The sequence below is a fragment of the Monomorium pharaonis genome, chromosome 9, assembly GCF_013373865.1.
Source record: "Monomorium pharaonis isolate MP-MQ-018 chromosome 9, ASM1337386v2, whole genome shotgun sequence".
In the NCBI taxonomy this organism is placed as follows: Eukaryota; Metazoa; Arthropoda; class Insecta; order Hymenoptera; family Formicidae; genus Monomorium; species Monomorium pharaonis.
In genome coordinates this window covers 21893469-21918662 of record NC_050475.1, presented here as the reverse complement: position 1 = coordinate 21918662, position 25194 = coordinate 21893469, and the positions used below count along the sequence as shown (strand labels likewise).

General features: G+C 36.5%; 1 protein-coding gene across 3 annotated transcripts; it reads right to left on the bottom strand.

Moving 5' to 3' along the window:
• LOC105835892 (myelin regulatory factor-like protein) lies at window positions 1-23881 on the bottom strand. 3 transcript variants are annotated; one of them, XM_012679535.3, is made up of 18 exons: window positions 23172-23881; window positions 8250-8343; window positions 5094-5321; window positions 4753-4844; window positions 4377-4684; window positions 4025-4288; window positions 3613-3791; window positions 3328-3532; window positions 3097-3255; window positions 2546-2872; window positions 2190-2446; window positions 1761-2108; window positions 1492-1666; window positions 1270-1345; window positions 1052-1167; window positions 723-973; window positions 424-640; window positions 1-282 (listed from the first exon to the last, which is right to left on the bottom strand). In XM_012679535.3, exons 1-18 carry the CDS (start codon window positions 23218-23220, stop codon window positions 205-207), a joined length of 3423 nt encoding a protein of 1140 aa, XP_012534989.1. In that variant the 5' UTR covers window positions 23221-23881; the 3' UTR covers window positions 1-204. The 3 variants fall into 3 exon arrangements, with proteins under 3 accessions (XP_012534989.1, XP_036147835.1, XP_036147834.1); XM_036291942.1 differs by lacking the exon at window positions 23172-23881 and adding an exon at window positions 11778-12740 and having other exon boundaries at window positions 1052-1164; XM_036291941.1 differs by lacking the exon at window positions 23172-23881 and adding an exon at window positions 11778-12738.
• Window positions 23882-25194: the final 1313 nt, after the last annotated feature.

The following is a 25194-nucleotide window of genomic DNA, read 5'->3' as shown; positions in this document are numbered from 1 at the left end:
TTATGTATACTTTGTGTTTATATTAGTAAATAATATAATTGTAATATGCGATATATAAAATACAAGAGTACTGTAAACTACGAAAGCAGAGGACAGATTATAAAGGCACAAAGGCTTCATATAGAGTGGAGAAATCTAACTTTTGTTAGATAATTGGAAATTTCTGAAGTTTCTTATAAAGTATGCTATACAAGGAGAGATTATTCATTGTTCTTCGCAGTCTCGATAAAAGTGCAATGTAAACTCCAAATAGTCGACATCATGCTTACTTTTGCAAATATTCTGTAATAAAATATAATACGCGATAATTAAATTACTCTATTTATGCTAAAAATTTTTAACATTAATATTTAATGTCTTTACTCGTAAATAATTTTGCAAAGAATCATTCCTAAATTGTCTGTTTATATTAAAATAAATTACCTCTTGAGGTTGCATCGTAGGTATTCGAAACTTTAAAGTTTTCCTAAGATAATGCGCAACATCGAGTGGAAAGGATTGATCACCTGGTTGATTATTACTTTCAATATACTGAGGTTGTTGCATAGTATAACTCCAACCACACACCATTGCTTCGTCTATACCAGAGTTTGGTGAAAAGGGACATTGTTGCACAATTTGCCAATACCATGGCATACCGCTATAACAAGAATCATGATTATAACACATAATCAGAAATCGAATACATACATTCATAAAGTATGAACGCATTCTAAACTTACACAAAATGTAATGTTAAATGCGTATCTGGCATATGTTTCGATAAAGGCACAATGCAACTAATGTTGTTGGGTGTATCTGGTGATGATGGAGAGCAATATCTTTGATCTAAAGACGTATTGAAATTTTTTGCTACTACAAATAATTGTGGTCTAGGTTCTGGTGGCAATGATCCTGCAGCGTTGCTAGCGACTTCTCCCCAATCTCCACCGGTTTCTCGTTTTGCTCGTTTATGCAAATACTTGTAATTGGTCTATAAGATACGTTTAATTAAATATTTATCTTCTTTGTGTATAATTTAGCCAATGTAATAATATAAAAAAATCTGTACCTCTTTTACGAGAGTTTGAGTATTGGGATCAGATGGACTAATACCATTTTGGAAACCTTTACTTAATTTTCGTTTTTCTTCATGCGGCATACTTAGTGGCTGTTCCAAATGATCTGCTAAAAATAAAATAAATTTATAATTAATGTGTTTTTGAATTTTAAAAAATTAAATAATTTATCTGCATACTTTAATCTCAGAAAAGTAGATATGAAACTTACAAATGGACTTCTTTTCTGGTGGATGATCAGGCTGAGAATCTTCTAATTGATGAATCTCAGCTGTGCAACAATATACCTGAAACATTGTGTTTATATTTCATTTAATTATAAGTGTATATTTATATGTATATTCATTAGACACATACATGCGCGCGCGCATACAGAGAGAGAGAGAAAGAGACAGATCAATAATTTTTGTAAGTAGAATTAATAAATTCTTACCTGACATGGACTTTCGAGCTCAGTAAAATGAGCAGAGCATTCTTCAGGTTTTCCTAAAGGATTTGGACCTTTATTAGCAGATGAAGAATCTACATCTGAGCTTTGATCGTTTTCATCCACATTGCTAGGAACAACACCTGCACCATTTCTACTAAGCCAATTTCCCGGAAATTCACTGAAATTTATTATTATTATAACATTTTTAAGGAATCTGTATATAACAAAATAATTTCTTTCATGGCAATATTGTTAAAAAATATTTTACTGACTTATTTTTTTCATGTTTAGGTTGGGGACCCGGATGGCTCATAGGATACCATGTTATTTCCTGAGAGTACAATTGTTGTTTTGTATGTGGAGGTGGCGTAGTAAGGGAATTACTTTTGATAGATAATCCTCCATCTAATTCCCTTGTGTAAGGCCCTTGCTTAGTATAGAAAGGAGATAACGTGCTATGTAACAATGAATTATATCGATGCTCATAATTAGAAGTAGTGGACATTGTCGGTGGATGAGCTGGACCAATAGCTAACATGCCATTGCTTGCCATGGCAGACCATTCAACGCTACTACGTTTTTGATATTCTAAGAAATATAATGTTGCCATTGCAACTAGACTGAAAGTCATAGCATAAATTAGTTGAATGTTCGAGAAACGGAATCGGATTAAAATGAAAATAAACTAAAGAAATAATTACCAAAATGCCATGATGAGAATAAGTATAACAATAATAATTTGAATAAATTTATTACTGCAAAGAAGTTCTTCCTCTCTTTCGAGTCTTTTTGTCTTTCCGTGCAAAGATGACTTATTATTAATAGATGATGAATATTTATTGCCTGATATACTAGATACTGTGCTGGAACTCTTTAGACTATCACCCCTTTTCAATTTTGCTAGTCGTTTATTTATCCTTTCTAATTGATCTATTCTCGTTTCTAGACTGTCTGTCACCTGTTGATTATGATAAGTTGATTATGATAAAGCAAAAGATAAAAAAGGGTAAAAAAATCCTATATAAAACACTATAAGAATTAATAAAAAAGTTCTTACTTTGCATAATTCCTTAACAGCACCAACATTCTCCATAAATATTCTCTCCTTATTTACCACTAAGAAATTTTCAATTCTCTGACCATTTGGCAGAACTATATCGCCTGCCGGTAGCACCGCTTCTGGTAGAATTTGCTGAACCTCTTGCGCTATAACACCGGTATCTTCCTGCTTGATATCTAGACCCGAATGTTGCGCGAATTCCGGAGCGTATCGATAACGAACAACGCGTAATTGTTGTACGTTCCGTAGTTGTTCACGTGTATCCACTTCTTGAACGCTTTGCTTTGCTCTTACGTCGCTGGGTTGAACGATATGCCCAGTTACCTATGTTCAATTTAACGACATATCGATACGCGATTGCATTATCCAGCGTTATATTCAATTATCATATAAATATTGGTTTATTATTTGCATTTTTATCATTAGAATCTTCGTTTTTTTTTCTCTCTAACATCTAAATGTATTATTTTGTTTTAAGTGTAAACATTTTGAGAGAATTTCAAGTAACACGAACAGATCTTATGTAATTAAATAAGAAAGTCATCTACCTTCATGTTGCCATGTACAACAAGAGCTTCATCCGGTCTATCCGTATTAATTCCAACCCTGCCAGCATGATATACGCTATCTGGAGCTGCTCCTCTCTGCCATCCACCTTCAGCACCCACGCCAGTGCCTTCTGATTCAAACTGTCCTGGATTACTCGCCTATAGTGCAATGTATGAGAATCAATTCCGATTAAATAATTCCAGAATAATTCCATTATTGATTTTACATACTCTGACAATTATACGTTCCGATGCGTGAGCCACTACTTGATAACTGGCTTGATCCGCGGTATGCGCATGTAATCCGACAACCAAATGGAAATACCTCTGATCCGGATTTGGTTTTCCCTTTTTACGCATATTATTGCTCGTAGTTTCGCTAAAGTGCAACCGGCCGACTGTCACTTTTGTAACGCGTTCGCCGCCTAATTCGATTCTGTAACATGATATCTATAGCATAATTCAATTGTAATTATATTATCGATTTATATATATTGCATCAATGTATAAACTCACGTTACAGGATGAAATGGCTTCTTGCTTCTGTCGCTCTGACTTTGCTCGACTCTAATCGTTTGCGATGGAGATTCCACTTTAACTCCATAGAAATGTAATTGAAAACCGCTTATTTTTTTTAGACCTTCGCCAGTCCTAACAAATACGGCCTCCCCTTGAAGCTGTGCATGACATGTTATCTAAAAGTGTAATGATTGCAAAGGTTGTTATTTAGTAAAAATTTATATATAATTTTAATAATACACACACACACACACACACACACACACACACACACACACACACACACACACACACACACACACACACACACACACACACACACACACACACGAGTATTCAGAAGAAAAAAGATTTTAAATCTAGATATGCTATATTTTATCTTTACAATTATTGGACGTTGATCTATTACCTGAAAATGATTCTTCTTTTGACAAACAAACGCATCATCCGAATTGCTAAAATTAAATCCTTTGTCAGCATCGACTCTGTAATGTGGTACCGGTAATTCTTTAAGATTATGGTCGCAAAGAACGTGCCAAGATGTTTGCTGAAAAGGATGGAACCGAATACACTGGTAACTAGCATCGATGTAATTGTTGTCAGTGACTTCGTCGTTGTCCAGCACTGCGCTACTGCTGCTACAACTGTGTTCCATGGTGCCTAGTTCGGGTTCCTGAAAAATGATAGTCGCAAATAATAATTGAGGGATAAGTAAAAAAGGGGGGACACAATCAAAATAACGCATAAAAGAAGCACTTAACCTGTTTGACATGTATAAGGCCATCTTGGCTAAGTTTTCTCTTTTTTGGAGCTGATTGCAGAGAGGAATATAGCGTATTAATGCCAGCTGAACTATGTTCATGCGATAACGGCACCAAAGGTGGCCCTATCTGAGGCTGCGTTGAAAGGTTCGATGTTCCAGATGTAAGATGAGATGTTAGAACTGGTGTTAACAATAAAGGATCCGTTGTTGTCGCAGGTAACGTTCTTGGAGAAGGTGGTAGCAAATTAGGAGAGTACTGATTGTTCTGATGATGCAAAAGTATTTCTTGCAGAGCTGCTTTTTGATCTATAATTACATGCAATTGGATAATTTTCTTGTAAAATATTTTTATGCAAGTGCATTTTGCAACTCACGTGGCGAATGTACGTGTTGAGTGTCATTATGTCCAGGCGGTGAGTACGGTGGCTCACTTCCGCTATCCGGTGGGCTTTCTGGTAGCGCGTGTCTGAAAAACAATGTTCTAGATTTTTATTAAATTACTACAAAAGATCTGTCGCCTTTTTATTAAACTTTGCTGTGCCATTATAGAACTATATAGTGTAATTTTATTAAATTTAATTCAATTCTCCATTTGTGGTTGAGATATGGGAAGCTAAAGTTTATGCCAATTTTTATGAATAGAGGTTTATTCTCATCTTTTCCACAAGCCTAGTAAAATCGCAATTTGTAACGTTAATTTTATTTTTCGACTTACGGGTGAACATACGTCTGCGGATCTTTGTAGCCGCCATTATTGGACACCGCCGTGGTACCGGAAGCGCACGCTATCGAAACTGGATGAGCCTGCGTCATCTGCGGCGAAGGTAGACGCGGTGATGGCTGCTGTTGGGTGACCGGCTGCGACGTGGGTGTTTCGATCCGGCCACCGTGAGACACCACTCCACCTCCATTTTCGTTGTGGGCAAGGGTATCCGCGAAATATCTAAATACAGAATGGCATGGTCATCCAATGTTTCTGTTTTTGTGCTTTTCTCTTTTTTACGCTTCTTGTTTCTTTTATTTGTAGAATAGTATACTACTATTTGGTATATTTGAATATATCCGATGTAAATTGTCAAGATGCAGAAGACATTTTAAGATTAGAAATCGACAATACGCGCTAAGTCAGCGCCTTTTTTATTGATCTTTCGAGAGTGCTAGGCACATCAAGACCGCGACTGCATGTTGAATTTGCAAAACACGAGATATCGCTATCGTCTGAATCTCAGTTCGACATACAGTGGTAAATAATGCTTCGCGTTGCGTCTCGCATTGAATTTTCTCAACTCCACGGTGCTATTATACACTTTCGAAGTAAGGAAGATTCACGACGACTATCTGCATATCTACGAATTTTCCTCGAATTCTTGATTAAGTGACAAACAGGAATATTCGTTCAATAACAATCCGCAATCTCTGTCAATTGCTTAAAAAAATCATGCAAAATACCTGTTCTTTCTCATTGCATAAGCTGTCGTAATTATACTGTTAATCAAATGGAAATTTCTGATTCTTTCAATATAAATTATGACTATTATCATTGTCTCTTTATTTTTATTGTTTCTCGTTGCACATAGTTTTTATCGTGATGTCTTGTGCGTTATTTCATACTGTTTGTAAGTAATAGAACTAAAATCGAAAAATATAAATGAGTTAAAAATAAATTATTTCTATATAGTGACACTTCTTTCTCTAAACGACAATTCCGCATAAAATCACTTCGTTTGCGTTGTTATTACGAATTTTCTCCGCTTATCTATCTAATGTTTTTTAAAAATAACATATCTATTGCGTATTGATCACGATGCATGTACGTGTACACATCGAAAAACGTACAGATTCATCAAAGTAATAAATGAGAGAAACATTTCTTTTTGAAAAATTAGAAATAAGTAAAAATAAATATAAAATATAAAAAATAGATAAAGTATACAAATCTATTTCTAAACGGAAAAATTCAGAAAAATACAAAGATAAAAAGTGTTAATAATTTAAAAACTAACAAATTAAGATTTACAATTGAATAAAAGGTATGGGTATCGCTCAAATATGAATAAAATTCTTTCTTCTTCGGTTAATCCGGTCGATGTGCAATGTGATCCCGGGAGCCTTTTAATGGAAGACGAGTGCTGGAAGTCGAATTAGCAGGGTTAACGCAGTGTGCACGCTGTGATTCCATCAATTCCGTTCCGTCTGTGTCTCTGTCATTATATCATTACACCTCTACGGTCGTTATCTGCGTGAATATCTGTCTGCAAACTGAGTATATTATACGTATGCGTACGTACGACTGTGTGCGTATAAAGAATGGCTGGATGCGTTTCCTGGTGTACGCGATTACGTCAATATGCGGCCAGGTCTGGAATGAGATGTTTTCGTGCCCGAAGCCAAATAAAAAATTGGAATAAACGTTGTTAGCGCGCTTTATCGTTATTTATTTGAGGTACCAAAAAAATCAACAATACAATAAAATAAAACAATATTATATGAGTAACGAGTTACAATCATAAACTTAATAAATATATACCATTATATTGTAATTAATAAATAACTAATCATATATATCGCTATTATCAAATGCAAATGTTACTTGTTTTGAAACATAACTGTACGCAAAATAGCCGTATAAAAAGTAAACAGTACTAAAATCATATCGCTATGATTTAGAATATTATTATTATTAACAGATATATTAAAAGTACTAGTCCAAGAACCGATCTTTGCGATAATAAAAAAATATTAAATTCGTACGTGTCGATGTGTCTGTGTGGCATCTATCAAGGTCAGCGTGTTGCATCGACGTTCACTAATTAACAAAATGCGGTAGCATACATATAAATTAAAACACATTAATTTATTCTAATTTTTGTTTCTCTCTCTTTTTTTTAAATAGGATTATACGATCTATATTTATCGCGATTTATGCATCAAGCTATAATATCAGTCTTTTTATAGAATCTAAAAAACTTTTTATTCTTTAATAAATCATGTATATTTTTCAAATGTTTAAGAATCCATATGCGGTACAGTCCGAATTAATAAAATATAAATATTATAAAAACACAATGATATATCTTTTCTATGATAATCGTCGTGCTGTAGTGACAGAGTAGCCTGAATACATAGTGTCGAGATGAAGCAATTTAGAAATTTAGTCTGATACAATGTGTCGTTCACAGGAAGCGCGTGCTCGTGCTGTTGGACGGCAGAAGCATATTATCTGAATTCGTTAATTAACATAATTTGAGAAGGCGCCTATACAAGCGTCATACTCATACAATTTTGTATTTCGCATTATGTATATTTTTGGTGTATTTTTTAGAGATAGTTTCAGTTCGTGAAATTATCTTCAAATATGTCGATGAATGAAAATAATTTAAAAAATAAGTGCCTTTAAATTTTAATGTTATATGTATATAATTCATATAACATATATGTATAACTAATGTACTATATAAATGTGACAAATAGAAGATGTATAATTATGAAATAAGATTCATTAATATAACTTTAATGCACAGATTTATTAATGTAAATTTATTGAACAATTAATATAAAATTAATATTGAACATTCAGAAAAGAATAAATTCGAATTTTGCGATTATTGTGCTGACGACACGCATTACGCACGTGTGACGAACATGCGCATTGTAGGCGTTAACTATGGCTTCCAAATGTAGTTAAACTTCGTCACCAGACTGAACACATCAATGTTCGAGATCAAGTTTCCCATCTAATCAGAGGATTTTTTTTTAACGTTAGCTCGAGAGTAGGGGGAGGGGGGGAGAGAGAGAGCCGATACAAAAATAAAGAGATGAAATAAAAATAAATAACAATCATACAGCATGCAAAATTAATCTTCGAACTCACGTCGCAGGTTGTTCACTGTCACTATTGATAAAGTCCTCCAACTGTGAAAAATCCAAAGCTTCGTTGTCTATCCCCCCGACGAAATCGCCACGACCTGAAAAAGGATAAAGAATTTTATATTACTTGTAACAATAAATTGCTTTTGTTATAAACACATATCGCTGTTTCTAATTGTAGGCGATGTGAGAGTGCATCCGTCAATCTGTTTCGATAACATATATTCATGCTACAATACTATATAATATAGGGTGTAATTGCGAATATCATAAAATTGTTACTATGCGCCTATTTCAAACATACACACGTAAACATCTATCATCGTCATTTGTTGCATCATAAGTTGCAAGATCTCGTGTGAGAGATACATCTACGTGCGAAAGAGATTTAAAGAAAGACACATTGTGAGTTACCGTCCCTGATAGTTTTTAGTGATGGAGAAAGTTGATTTATTGAATGGACGAACAAATTTCATGGACGACTGCGACTCGAAGACGATGCAATTGAATGAACAAAACATTAACGGGCAAAAGAGAATGGTTGCACAAACAATAGCCGAATTTCTTCGGCAGTTCGTATACCATCAAAATGTCCGTTTTTAGATACAATAGAAAACGACTTATCAGATTTTATCATTTTCTCACGATGAAATCATGTGAGATTAAAAAAGAAATTTGTTAAAATCTAAAAATATAATAAAGCAGACCACTAGTCTCCCTAATCAGCATTTTCTTGATTCTGTTTTGAAATGTAGAAACGCGAACATGTACTTCGTATATACTTAAGCGCTTAAGACTACAAGCAAAGCGTTGTAATACATTACTTCCGGTCAAACATTCATAAACGTTCAAGCGTTGGGAACCGAGAGTAAGGACACTTTTCAAACGAATAACGAGACATAACGATCCTGTCGTATCGTATCATCAAAAGTTTGTCCAATAGAGCAATATTATTCATCAATAGTAAATGTTATGCAATATAAAACTTTTGGAAAATTATTCTTATGTTTCATTATTACTGCACTTTATCGAATTGTGTAAAGATAATAATTGTAATAACAGCGATAATAATTTATTCTATGTAGTATAAGATATATTTTTCTATATAAGTATCACATAAAAAATTTTTTTCAATATTATAAAAGTAAAAAATGTATACATAAAAAATGGATAATGATAAATATAAGTATGACAAAACAACTTGATTATTTAAATCAACATGTTTCTGTCGCATATTTAACAAAACAAAACGATGTCTCAATTTTTTTATAAAAATGCTAATAAACTGTGTAGATTATTAGTGATCTCATAGGGTCAAACAAGTTTTACAAGTCGGATTTAATTTTTGATAAATAGCAAATCGACAAAGTAATTTTATCACAAGTTTATATTTTATGAGAATTAATAAAAATAATCGAAATAACAGTATTTCTTTTGATAATGCTTTCCAATGGTTTAAACACGTTTTTCAAGATAGTTTAAAATTCGATGTCTTTCTTAAAAAGAATAATTTCTAAGTATCTTTTTCTACTATTGACCGCAATAAAAGCCATTTTTAATAATCAGGCAAATGAAATCTAAGATGGCGTCTAACGTTTATGAGTAAAATGTAGGAGGGATGAGTTACAAGGGTGGATGAGTCGTTGCTAGCCAACCCTTTATCAAGGTATCGACCAAACACCGCCCCCGTGAGTATGGTTGGCCGTTTAAATCTGAATATCATTATAGTATGCACTATGCGCATAGTTATAAATTATCCATCAATATACGGAATTAGAATAGTCATTATTTTGTGAAAAGTGTAATTTTTTCATATAGATGCAATTTATTTCTATTAAAATATATTATACTATGCTATATAAATATGTTAGCAATATGCTAATACATGAAAAAAAAGTTGCATAAAGATGAAATCCATCAAAATATTTATTTTATTCGCAGTAAATTAGAATCAATTGCAAGTCGCGATAACACAAAGAAATGTAACTTTCACTGAACATAATTATATATACCTTTTCTCGTCGCGCCATGTAAAGGAATGTTAATTTTAGTTGAAGCAAAGTCTCCAATCGCGGAAAACAATCATGTAATAATTGTGCCTATTCCAATCAAGTCCCGAATGATGTAAAAAGGCTTATGTATAAAGATGTATGTAGGCATTCGACCTCTCTGTATCGGCTGACGACCACTTTCTCCGGTAAAGCAAATAGAAATGCATCGCGGACAACGACTCGTCTATGAAAATTGGTCGGCTTTCATCCTTCGCAACAGAATATATAGTAGATGAATATAGAAATGTTCATAATCAACTGCTGTAATCCACACGACGATAGAAAGTAATACTAACGCACTCATGCAACGCCATCGTATTATTCTTGCGACACGTGTATCTCTCGCGATCATATCGTAAACGTTTAAAACAGAGGAAGTTAATCGAAACTCAGTTGTCGATTTCACCCCTGTTAATCGTAGGGTAGATGCAGCTGTCGTGCTGTAAGCGCAGTGCAAATCCGACAGAGTACTACCTGAGGTCTAAATGATTAGCAGGGTGTAGCATTCTTTTTCATGGCCATTAAGAGGTTTCGAGAGGGGTCCGAACAAGTTACGGACAGGTGTTAAACTGCTGTTTATGATCACGAACACATTGATATTCGTCATGTAACTTTGATAACATAATTATGCTCATTACATATAAAAAAGTAATATACAAATAATAATATAATATTAAACAGTAGAAACGACACAATTGACAAATATAATTGATAAAATCAGGCTTGCGTAATATCACAACTCTCCTTTCCTTAAAAATTCTACTTAAAAAGAAGAAAAGTAGTTCTTTTAAATTTATTATAGAATTAATCGATCAAAACATATGTGTGATTAGAAACGGTAACATAATTTCAAAAATTAATAGTAAATAGTAAAAACACTTAAAAATTAATTTTTTACGATACTTAATAAAATGTTTTAAAGCCAAATCTCAAACATAAAAAAGTAAAGATTGGCACTAGGACTTCTTCAAACTCAATGACGGTAATATTATAATTTGCTTGATTTCAGTTTAAAAAAAAGATTCTTTTTATGCCATACAAGTTTTGAAGATAATATGCCAAACATATGTTTCCAATACAAGGAAATCAATTTTCGAAACATGAGGAAACATAAAACTTATATCATCAAACATATCTTTTTATTTGTGAACCAGACATTTTTTTTAATAAACAAAAACTATTTTCTCTTGAAAAAAAAAATTTGTAGAAAAACATTGTCAATTATTGTGAAACAAATATTGTCGATTATTGTGCAAATCCTAAAAATATTTACATTTTTAGTTTAATTTTACAACTTTTTAACAACTTTTATTGTTTTGCTGTATAGTCCCGTAAAATCACACATTAATTGTATCATAGTAATTGAATTTTATCTTTGCTCGAAGAGATAAAAACTATATAAATATCTCTATGTCTGTAACATTCATAAAACAATGAAACACTTTGTCACTTATACAAATTAGGAATTAATATTTGATTACCTGCCACGCTAAGTAATCGACGAGCGCTAACTTGGTTGATAATATTAGCATCTTCGTGATGATCGTTCGGATGATTTCGTCCATTTTGATCATTAGATTGATGCTGAAGTGCCCACGAAAATTCCATAATGACGAAAATATTTTAATAATTCTGGATCACTCTCGAAAAATTGTCTGGGTCGTCAGATTAAAACGACACTTCATCGCTACATAATTAATGTCACGAAAAGTTAATTAAATAAAGTTATGACACCTAATCTACAAATAAAATAAATGTTAAATCACTTTGTACGTAATTTATTCAGATCTCGCGTGAGTCTTTGCATTTTATGTGTAGCACTTTATAATTTTTCTTCCACAAAAAGAAGACTTCGATTACGCGATAGATTATTGAAATTCGTTTATCACAAATCCGCGATAGGACATGGCAAAATAGTGATATTTCTAGATGTAATTCTAGAAGTAAAGTTAGTGTTGAATCTCTTTCTTTTTTCAATTGTCTGTCGGAAAAATGAGAACGTAGGTAGGTCGTTTGTAAGTCCTGGTTTTCTAGTTGGGCAACGAAACACAACAGTCCACGGTAGTTCACCACTTAATCGCGAGTCTCCTCCATCGGAGGGATCCAGTACCTCCACCATATTCCAAGTATAGAGGGGATTTCCTCTTTGACTGGAGGGCGGCGCTTATTTCAGACTGAAAGGGGTGGTTTATACGCAGTCCCTTTCCTCGATATGTATTATCGTACATAAGATGTCAGGATACGAATTCAAAGATTAATGTTTTTCTTCATTTAATATAAATTTAGATATCAATTATCAACTAAAACCTGATATTTAAATTACGTATCTATCGATAGATGATCGAATAATATTTGTCACTCATAATTAGATAAATATAAAAAATGAGAGTATTTTGAATTCATCTGCAGGTTACGTTACTTACAAAATTATAAACTACAACAATTTAATTAAATGTTCAATATAATTGTTTCTTTAATCCAATTACTATTGTTGTTATATATTCAATAATATAAAAGAAAATTAGAAATTGTATACACAAATTGAGAAATGTTTTTTCAAAATATAATTATTAAAATTCGTTGTCCCCCCTCATCCCCATTGAATAATTGTGGATTTCACACGGTTTATGTAAAAAATTTTTAAGTAAATTTTATGTTCGAAACAAAGTGACAACAAAAAATATCTGTAATTTCGTCACGGCTCAACTGACCGACACAAAATGAAAACAGGAAATTGTACTTAAGTTTTTGAAAACCACTTTTTAGTGTTTCAAGTCCTATTTGAATCGTACAGATCGTCTCTTTGTATCATCTCTTTATCGATTAACGATGACTTAAATGCATCGTCATTCATACATATAATATATGAAACATTAAACAATTAAAGAGGGGTTTATAGATCCAATTATACCATCAGAATTCTTTCGGTAAACACCTGCTGTTCGCAACACACCTATCACTTCTGCAGCGAGCGAGAGAGCGTGAATCCATTTCTCGTCGCGTGCGTAAATGTTCACGAGTGCGTGTAATCGGCATCACGCATTAAGTGCCCGCCCGCGTTGCGTTGTATCAACCCTCCGTTTATATTACTATTAACACGACCGAGACCGGGCACAGCTCAAACGAGCAATTCCCAGGCTCGGTTTTGAAGCCCATGCTATCGGAAAGGGGCGACGGTGGTGGCAAACCGATAATATGCAAATGTTTGCTTCTGGTTAAACGGCCGTTTACTTATTCATTGTTACCCTGAACGCTACGTTTATTCTCTGTCATTTCTCATTCGCGAAAAGGATAATTACCTTCGTAAATTTTTCCATTTGCGTCGCTTCATAAGCCGGCGATTTCCTATACAAAGACGCTCTATTATAACGTGACTTTTAAAGTATGCATGGTATGTAAGTGCATCATATCGCTTATAAATGTTACGTCAAAATATGTAGAACAAGAGTGATTGCTCGGCAATTACGAGCAGTGTCACTGATGATTAATTAATCTTGACTTATATATTATAGAATTTACAATATGAATAACTGTCTGTCACGAGCAAAGAAAAAAATATGAAAATCTGTGACATTGGTTATAACACAGTAGCAATAAATACATTTCTAGATCGATATTCTTTCTCATCATACAAGAAGATTAACAAAAGATATGAAAAGATGTCATTTCTTGAAGTAAATCTTGGTGTTTAATAATATTTATGATTGCGTTTTAAGCTCAATAGCCATATCGGCAAGCAGTTGTACAAAACTAAAAAATATATTTAATAATTAATATAAAAATATTTGTATATCATCAAAAAATGACACCTTCTCTTATTTCTTGTATTATATAATATCCTTGTGTTATTTAATTAACTTATATATATCTAGCCAGATTTTTTTTTTAATATTTAATTTTATCAAGTAATCGCATACGTAGCTATTTTAAAGTTACAGAAACCTGCGAGGTTGTACTAGTAGCTATCAACATTTCATTATGCCTTGCTAATGGAATTTGCATACAACTGGCATTGTTGGTTCTTCGTGCTGATTCAATTGTTCACCTCATCATTAGATTCTTATCGGAATTGCAAACAGTTGTGGCATTTTTTTCTGCAATACTGATTTATTGCTACGAAAAAAGATATTCACATATTTAAATGTACCACTAAGATATTGTTTAGAATAAAATAACACACGTTGTCAGTAATAATACAATTACAAAACTTAAGATGCAAATTGTTAATAATGTTAAATCAACTATGTGTATTAAATTTTTAATTGCACACACACAAATTAGAAAATAATAAACGATAAGCAAATTAACAAATATATATGCAAATTTTAATGTATTTCAGAACAATTTTATAATAAAAAATTACCTATTTTTGAAAAAAACGGCTTTATCAGTTAAAATTAAAAAGCATACCCCCCCCCCCCCCCCCACCCCCACTCTCTCTCTCCTCTCTCTCTCTCTCTCGCTCCTCGATCTCTCTCTCTCTCTCTCTCGCTCTCTCGCTCTCTCTCTCTCTCTCTCTACTCTCTCTCATCTGTGGTGTGTGTGTGTGTGTGTGTGTGTGTGTGTGTGTGTGTGTGTGTGTGTGTGTGTGTGTGTGTGTGTGTGTGTGCGTGCGTGCGTGCGTGCGTGCGTGCGCGCGCGCAAAAAAATTTTGCAATAATATTCTTACTCTTTATAAAAAATTATTTTTTTTAATGTAACACGGGCGTGCAAACAATTTTATTCACTAGATAAACATAATTATTATTAATTAAGTTGAGTCTGTACATCTCGCAAGTTTCGTGCGCGCAATTATCGTGGTCCAATTTCAGGCCAGTACAATGAAGCAATTAACCAATGTAAATGTCAAAATGATTTATGATACATAACTGTAGAAGTCAACAATAAGGATAAATAAGAAATAGAGAAATATGACATTTTTTCTTTCCAATCAATTTTTGAACATTCAGCTCAATCTCGTATCTACGGTAAATTGTAGACATCACGATCACTGTGATCAACGTTGCGATTACCAGAGCTATCTGTATTACATGTGCGCATAAAAGCCGTGATTTCTGAAGTACTACTCTCTCGACTCGTGGACGCGTGCATCGGTTCAAGGAGAATCTCAAAGGATAGTAAAAGTATGCAGCTGGTGATTTGACGATTCAAACTCACATTTAAACGCTACGTTTCTCCGCGGTTTAGACTTTTTAATTTACAATTAACATTTTTCATTAATTTTCTTTTGTATACCAAAATAATTCGCACAATTATTTTGGTCTACTAAAAGTTTTAAACATTTTACTTTTTACTTTGATGTTAAATAGGTAAATACAAATTATAAGTAAAAATAAATTAGAAAATTTGTAACAATCTCGGTCATTAAAAATTATGATCTTTCAGCATACTCTATAATATGGGCACTGATGAGTGTTTGCTTAATAATTTTGAATTGACTATTTGATGCACGCGTTCCGCATGAATTCACGACAACCATAATTGGATACTCCGGCGGCAATGCGAATTATTTAAAGTTTCACTTTAAATTTGTACAGTATGAATTGTTACGTTATAGCCACACCTATACCTTTCACCTGACACGTTAGCTTGCGCGTGAACAAACTTGCTTGATATATCCTGATATTTACTCGATCGCGTTTAGAAATCCGGGAATTGTTAGACGGCGATGAGATGTTAAAAAACATACTGTTTTACATCGCTAACATACACATCCAAAAAGTTGAGAAAATTGAAAAAAGTCACTTTTTCTGTGAAATATAGACATCTACGTTACTGTCAACTCCGCAATTCACCTTAACAATTAGTAGTGTTTCCAAAATTTGTGTTCTATATTAATATCAAATCTCTATACATGTCTCTTGAACTTTCATTTTTGGATCTTTGAACTCCTTAGCCATATTTACAAACTTTAATATATCAGATGAAACATCGTTTTCTTATAAACTATAGATTTTCAAGTAAGTAACGTTGGAAATAAATAGGATATTTACTATCGTCGCGAACGATAAGGATTCGCGTCCGGAATTCTCGCGTGTGTTCGTGCATTTAACCCAAACGCCTGACCTCATCCACACATCGCTCATCCGTGACACGCTCGCCTACGAACGCGAATGTTATTGCCAAAGCAATAAATATGGTAATGTGTCTAAACGTGGGCGTGCGTACGTATGTATCCACGGAATAAAACAGATGTGTCCGAACACTTAGATCACCTAGAAGACTATGTGTTCGCGCATACGTATATATTTTAAATCGGCCTGTATTTCCAGACGGAGAGGGGAGGGAAAAAGAACCGAGAACGGGGACGAGTGAGAAAAGTTAGCGTGACTCGAGCGGAAGACACGACATCGAGACATCAGCAGAAAACGGCAGGGGCCATGTTTCTCCCGTAATAGCCACGTTCCACGGTTTCCTACCTCGTCGTGATCGTGAGCATGTTGAATCGTGTCTCATTGTGTGTCACTGATATTCAGCTCGAAGCATATCGTTTTGTTACCGTATAATAGTCTCCTTGGAGAATTCGCAAACATCGAGATCGATAAACTCGCGGAATTTTTCCGGAGGACCGGAATGTATATCCTATCTCTACAACCAAAGTTGAATAAAAATTTACCTTCACTCTTTCATCATGAATATATCGCTTTACAATTTACACTTTGTTTACCGATGTTAGGTGCGACGCGTTACAAGTGCGTCGAACGTGTAACAAATAATTCAATTAGATATCATAATCTTCGTACAATGCAGAGAGAAAAGTCGCTTGATTCCCACAGTGATACGCCCCCTGAACTTTAGCTCATGGAATTCATCGGCTTTCACTAGTTGCGCCACTTTACGATGATACAAATATAAACATTTTGATCGCGATTGACGTTAGAATTAAAGACAAAGCTCCGCAAAATAATCATTAATAAGATAGACTTACAAATACACGGGGGGATACATATATCTCTTAGATAAATCTAATAACAATTTCTTCCAACGTTCCTGAATTTTTTTGACGATCGTTATTAAAATATACTAGAGTAATTTGATCAACTATGTATCTGCTGACATTCGTTTTCCATTGTTAAAAGTTTCGAAAACAAACAGATCGTTCAAACATTATGACTTAGAACGAGATATAAACACATTTTCTTCGATATGTCATTATTTGAATAATGTAGCGCTTAAAGGTCATTTGCGAACAGAATTAAAAGAAAAAGTTTTTTAATGGAAAGGATTATCGCTCCCTTCGGTTTTTTGTAACCAGCCTGTTTTATATGTAGAGCGTTTGTACGTTGAACGATCGCGTCGACAACGGCGGCTCACAAGTCGCAAAGTAGTCCACACATCCTCTCTCTTGCATTATAAACAATCTCCCATGAAAATCTAGAGCAGCTGGTGTAGTAAAGTCCACGACGATCGTCTGAACATACAGCGAGGACCATTACCCGTTGCAAATGAAGACATTGTCGCAATTCAAATTTGTACATTCAGTAGATCAAATTAAATTAATAACTGATGCACACTTGACAAGATTACCGACGACACTGATCACAATGATTAAAAACGTTACAAGTTCTATTAATACATTTTAGAAAATTTGAAAATATTACAGCAATTTTTAAGTAAAAGTTTTGGTAACGCAAACATACTGTTCACAAGTAACAAAGGATTAATTGATTTGATAATTTGTAAGCTAATCTGTTTAATAAAAAAAATGTACGAAAACAAAGTCCGAAAGAAATTAATTAGAAATCTTTATTATGTAACTTCTGATTTACGAATTCTAGAAAAGGGATCTTGTAAAAATACAATTTGTCGAAATTATTACCAACTTTTTATATCAATTGCTATGGTTTCATGCTCGATAAAACTTTCAGCAACCGAATTCAGCTTTCGCTTTTGATGACAACACTGTAAAAAGTTTACACCGACAATAATTGTTGTGGAAAATTATTAAAAACAGCACTCATTCAAGTCTCCACAGTACTAAGTGTGGCCAGGTTTATTTTAAAATTATAAATTACAAAAAACATAAAATATTCAAGATATCATTAGTCACACCGATAACGATATCCGTAAAGACTTGCGTGGGGATCAAATTCAGATAAATGCTATACATTTACTAGTGAAATGTATTAGGTAACGAGATACTTAATAAAATATAAATTTCTTTTAATTCTTAACGTTTAAAAATTATTATTATATATTTAAAACATGCCTCGGTTTATAATTACTTGTAAATAAAAATAAACACGTCAAAAAAGTCACTCGAGTACTTGCAGGTTAATGAAAAAAATATCAGTGATATTATCAAATAATAGCTATATGCCATACATTCTTCGTTTTATAATACCTGAGGAAAAACGTGTAGGTGATCGGAGGGGTATATGTATAAAGTAAGGTCTACCAGAATCAAAGGGTCTTGCCATCGATTAAACAAATCGCCCCATTATGCTATGGACACGTGCCTATGTTTACGATGTTTGCGATATGTCCATTTCCCCTTTTTAAGAAGTAAAAGTTTGTGAGGCATAACTTTGTACATTTTACGCTCAAAATATAATTTAGCGTGATTTACATAGTTTAATTATACCATCCCAGCGAGAAACGTTAATGAATTCGACATCGAATCGACATCGAAATGATGATTTCGATGTTGAATCGATGTCGATTCGATGTACTATTTCTCACTGGGCATATATATAATAAATAAAATAGTTATAAAATAAAATTCTCTTTTTAAATGTAAAAATACTATTTGTTTTGTGTATTTGCATTGAGGGATCTCTGTCAAAATATTTTTAATCTTTAAATTAATCTTACATACCGCGTACTCTTTACTTGCGCATACAACTTTCTTATATTTTATTAGTATTATTAGTCCATTTGGCATTAATTAATTGTTTTATATTATATTTTACACCTATTTTATTTGCACATAGTTTTAATCAATAAATATTTTATAAAACAGTAAAAACTTGATGCATTTTTTCAATTTCTATTAAATTATTCTCGGGAAGAGGAATGTTTACTTAAATTAAAGCTTAATTCTAAATAATATAATACAACAATTTTTTAAAAGATATTTATGCGAATAGAAAACACGAGGATCGTATAACGTTTCAACAACAACGGTATATATCATAAAGGCAAGAATAACGCTTAGTAAATAACATCTCCTATTTGACGTTGCAAGAAGAGCGCGCATGCTCGAGCTTTTCGCGAAAGGCGGATCCGCGAAGCTTTCCATCGACCAATGTGCTTTTGTGGGTGGCACAGAACGTCCTACGGCTTGCGCGCCACTTTCCTGAACGGCCATGCTATACGCGATGAAATCCCATAATTCATCCGCAAAGCTTCAACTATCACCGATAAGCTCGCGGCGATCGAACTCGGCTTTCATTATCGTTTTATTTAAGCTCGTTGCGAGCTCCGTAGTCCAAAATAAATTTTAGGTCGCGATCGATGGCAAAACCTGACGAGACTGCGAATCTCCTCGATACAATCGCAAGCAATGAAGGACGGTCGGAGAATAAAAAAACAAATGAATTCAATCGAGCAAGAAGCATGAGTTTTAGGCGAGAAATAATTTTTCTTTTTAATCTTTCAAAATCAAGGATGTCACTGATAAATTATGTCGGATCGCGAAGCAAAGCTTCGGGTGAAACTCAGGTTTTTAAGACAAACATTGAGATCTTGCATGTTGCCTCGTCGAAGCGTAAGTAAGTAAGTAGTAAGTAGTAAATTGGTTCTCCTGACAACACACCGTTTGTTGCAATTTGTGCCTGCTATTATTATATCGAGCGTATTAAACTACTACAACTCTTATAAACCACTCGTTACTATTTATAAACGGATCGGATGAAATTGGAGCACTGTCTCCATTGTTTCTCATTCCGGAGTTCTCTCCGAGAGAGAGAGAGAGAGAGAGAGAGAGAGAGAGAGAGAGAGAGAGAGAGAGAGAGAGAGAGAGAGAGAGAGAGAGAGAGAGAGAGCCAGAGAGAGAGAGAGAGAAATAAAACAGTGTAAGTATATATTGAATCCGATTATAGAAACTTGTAAAACGAAATTACACGTGCTTAATTGACATTAGTGTTATAATGTAACGGGTCAAAATTAATTATTTATCATCGTATGACGGCACCTAACGAACGTGTTTCATCATACGCGTTGCCTGCTCAAGAAAAAAATGAAGCATTTCGAAACGCACGAATGAAATCACGTCGCGTTCCACATCTTTCTAGTCAATGACGCGTTTTATCACGTACGTGTACAAGCAAGCGTGTAGTACACGTGAATACGTTGTCATTAAATAACTCATTTAGCGTTTGCGTTACCCCGCGTAACAGCCTCCGCAGCAATTCTCATCAACCTTTTTGTTAAATGCGCGTTATTTTCGTTCCGTTTAAAAGATAAACATTTAACACGAAAAGAGACGGGGGGAGGAGGCGAGAGAGAGAGAGAGAGAGAGAGAGAGAGAGAGAGAGAGAGAGAAAGAGATAGAAATGTGGCTCTCGATGGATGAAAGGAGCGTGGTTGAACGAGGGAAATGTTGACGTCGGTAGAATAGACAGGTGACTGAAAAAGAGTGAATGCATAGCGGTACATTGCCCGTCTCAGTATAGGTTACCGTGAATTATCAAGCCGTTAATTCCAAATAAACGGAAAAGCACGTTTACCACGCGACTTTCACTATCCGTCCGCAGTAACAGAGAGAGAGAGAGAGAGAGAGAGAGAGAGAGAGAGAAAGAGAATTGTGGAATTGTTCGTAACGGTTGAAGGATAACGTCGGCTCACAGGAAGGAAAGAATGAGAGATCTATGTGGAACGGTCGAAGCATCAAGCAACTGTTATTAAAAGGCTTTAACGGTCTCTGAAATCATATCGACGTTACACGGAAAACATTTCCATCGCTTTCTAGGTTCTATTGGAAAAATTTTTATTTTTTGCTTATTTCTCCGCGTAATCTCCTGAGTGTGATTAGAATCATCTATAAAATTGGCAGATGGATGGTACAAGTTTATTTGAATCACCGACAAAGGATCAACGAGACAACAACACTTTGTTCAGCTGCCGGTTCGTGCCGGACGACATGATACATTCATCTCGAAGATCAGAGGAGACATTACGTTACAACCTCTGACCTACATAAGGAACGCCACACTGCACTCGTTACAGGTGAATGCACTCGGCACCCGTGGAACAGGCCGCAAATTGCGAGTGCACACTCGAAGAAAACGTAAATACACGCGGAAGAGCGGGCAACGGCGATCTCCCCCAAGGTTTTCCTTATCTAATTTTACATTCTACGATTGCGCGCGCAAGGTCCGGAAAGAGCAAAAAGAAGAAGAGTCGCGAAGCGCGATTCAGCACGATGCATCAAACTGAGAGGCGTGTAATAGGTATGCGAAGGCGATTTTTCCGCGAGTATGGAGGAGGGAGAGGGGAAAAGCTGCAGCCAAGGCAAAAGTAGGATAAACGTATCCACGTATTAAGCGGCATGACTCTCCTCTTTTAATCCTCGCACTCTATAAAGTCTATTGTCGAATCAGTACTTCGAGTTACAATTTCGGATGCGAAAGTGATGAGGGATATTTCGCTCGTTAGTCGCGTGGTCGCGAAGGTTGTTCCCTTCGAACCATTGCCGATACGAGGGAGGGAAACGTAAACAGTGACAAAACGCGAGGTTAGGATAGGATGAAGAATCTGCACGCAAAAATGTCGGAATTTCGCGAGCGTGTGACGTGCGTTGACGCCTACAAGCGTCGTGAATCGAACTTTTCTCTCGCGACATGCCGATCTCAAATTTCGGCCAGCTATTCCCTACTTTGGAAGCCCTCGATTTACTCGAATATGGGACAAGCGAGCTATGTATTATTCCCAGTTGTGAAGGCAAACAATAATCCGGGAGGAGACAGATGACAGAGAAAGAGACGAGAGGAGAGCTATGAGTCCCAGTTGGAGAGAGCAACATAGCGCGAAGAGAGAGAGTAGCAGATGAGCACGAGACACTAGACACGCGATGGAGATGAGAGAGAGAGACGCGAGAGATGATCCATGCCGATAGGGAAGATAGCGAAGCTCTCTCTCTCTCTCTCTCTCTCTCTCTCTCTCCTCTCTCTCTCTCTCTCTCTCTCTCTCTCTCTCCTCTCTCTCGTCCTCTCGCGAAATGGAACGACGCAAAACAGAGTTAACAGAGTGCAGCGCGATCCTGCATGACAGCGGCGCAGCGCGGCGCGGCCTCACGGGTTTGCTCGCGCTTCCTCTCTCCCACTTTTAGGCTCCCACCGACGACGACGCGACGATGCCGCGTAGCCGCGTGTTTCGCACGCGAATTCCACGAATTGCGTTCCATTGCTTTCGATTCCAGCATCGGCGAACCGATCGACTGCGATGACGCGACGAACCTTTTAACTCAAAGGATGAAAAGGGGCAGGTTCGCGCGCGCTCGCGCGCGTTTAAGGTCAACGTACGCTTGACGCTTTGGTTCCGATATCCGATGGAGAACCGTGGAGAACGGTGACAGAGCGTAAAGCACGCGACGCACCAACGCGACGCGATAACAGTGTCGGTGTCAAATTCGCGCGACATTCCGTAGCTGTCATCGCCGTCGCGATCGCGCGCTTTTCATCCGCGCCTAAGCTCTTGCGTGCGTTTAGAAGGATCTAGGTACCGTTACACGACACGTTCGGAAACGAGAGAGAGAGAGACGCCGCGCCGCGAGATTGAGGAACGCGCCCGCGCGCGCATCACACACACACACACACACACACACACACACACACACACACACACACACACACGTGCGCGCGCGCACGATGCAAGGTGGAAGCGAAACAAGCAAAATAAAAAACTGACAGCGTTAGAAAGAAAGAACCACTCACCGAGAATCGCCTGGAGGGTCTGCTCGTCTCCGTCTCCGATGACGTCCATGCCGTCTCCTCCTCCGTCGTCGTCGTCGTCGTCGTCGTGGATGATGGTCGTTGGAACCCGTCGTGGTAGCCGCTCTCCCGGATCACCCGATCAACGGGCCCCATTCCGCGACGTTCTCCGCGCGACGACGTCCCGCATAACCGGGATACTTGATCCTGCGCGTTTGATCCTCCTCGCTCCTCCACTACTTACTCCTCCTTCTTCGGGCGAGATCTGTCGCGCGCGCGCGCGCGCGCGCGCGCGTGCTCGCCTCTCGCTTCTCTCACGCACTACTTCCTTCTCGCTCGCGCTTCCTTGATCAACTGCCGATGCCGGACGACACTATGAGTCTACGGGTATCGGTACGCGTAACGGCGAACGCAACGCGGCATTGTCGCGCGCGGCGGATATATAATATACGTATACGATATCGGCGGTTTCGCGGGTCCAACGCGTACGCGCACACGCGCGACACACGAATACGCCGCGCGCGTTCCGCTTTTACTCGCGGGGACGCATAAGCGCGAATAACGCCGACGATCAGAGATGAGATCGTTGCCCACCACCGTCGCGCGCTGCTCCCATGCCCAGTGCGGAGCTGTTCCACGATTTCCACGGTCGGACTGTCGGAGTCGCTCGAGTCGCGCGGTAATCCCCTGTCGCGGACTAAGATCCCGACTCCCGACTCCCGAGCCTCGCTCGCCGCTCGCGTACTTTCCACGGTGTGCACACACACACACGCACGCACACACACACACATTGACACACAGCAAACCTGTCGTGTCCGCAAGTCGCAGGGCCGTGTCTTGAGATCTCGTCTAGCAGCGCGACGTCTCTTTCGAGTTACTCACAGTGAATTTGCATCTAATCATTGTGATTGTTAAATAATAATACATGTACTTTTCATTCTTTCCACTGAAACTGTAAACATTTTTCGATCTTTTTTTACCGCGATGTAAGCATTATGTTTCTTTTTTAGTTTTTTTAAAGATAAATTTTTAAAATTTCACATTTTGCCAGTGTTAATGGAAAAATTATGTCGACAACTTGTCATAAATTGAGCTATCAGCCATAATTTTTTTTTCTTTTTTTAAATTAACTTTCTGAATAACACAGATTTTATATTTTAGATAACGTGTATTAAGTTATCGAATAACTTATGATTATAGTTATAAAAAAATTTGTAAAAAATGCAAAATTTTTATTATTATTTAGTTTAAATGCAAAAATAAGAATCTTTTTGATAAAAGATATACTTGTACAATAATTCTCTTGGTATAGAATAATTCCAAACAAGAGTATAAGGTATATACTTTTTACTTACTGCACTTCTATTTAAATCGAGATAAAAGTGCAAATTTCGCCAATATTACTTGATATAAGAAGAATACATCAAAACATTACTCGAGTCAAACGTAGTATATGTAACCGTAACCGTAAACCGTAATGCGTATTTGTTTATCTTCTACGATTTCCATGAATCGTCTCGCCGCGCCGGCTCGCTGAGAACAAGAGTGCGACAAAACAGAAGCACACGAGACAAAGCGTTTTTTTTGTTTTTTTTAAATGAAAATACTCTGACTACCGATACGGTGCAGGGTTAGAGGACAGACACGAGGCTTAAGTCACTTCGTCGGGTAGAATAATTTAAGTTGCGCGCGAGCTTTCAATCGCGAGGTATAAAATAACCGACAATGTGAAACGTTGTGCCATTGCTTTCCGTAACAGCACTATTTGTCGAAATTCGTCGAATCGCTCGCGGATAAGCAAAACATCATCGACGTGCTCACGGGGGGTGTCACGGCCCTGCGTCGCGCTTGGTGATGCTTGACGGCTGTCGACGGCGCGCGGCGTGTAGCGCGGCTCTCTGTAACACTCGGTCACGTGATCTTAGTCTCGTTCGAACGATCGCGCGCGAGCGGAACGCGAGGCATCGTGGTGCGTCCGTGTCCGTAATGAGTGGAATTACGCGATTGTTTTCGCGATTTCACAGGC

Coding starts and splice junctions, on each gene's coding strand:
- LOC105835892 (XM_036291941.1), bottom strand. CDS start 11,904: ATGGAATTTTCGTGGGCACTTCAGCATCAATCTAATGATCAAAATGGA. Junction 8,344..11,777: donor TCGATTACTTAGCGTGGCAG/GTAATCAAATAT, acceptor ATCCTTTTTCAG/GTCGTGGCGATTTCGTCGGG. Junction 3,256..3,327: donor CGGAACGTATAATTGTCAGA/GTATGTAAAATC, acceptor ATTGCACTATAG/GCGAGTAATCCAGGACAGTT.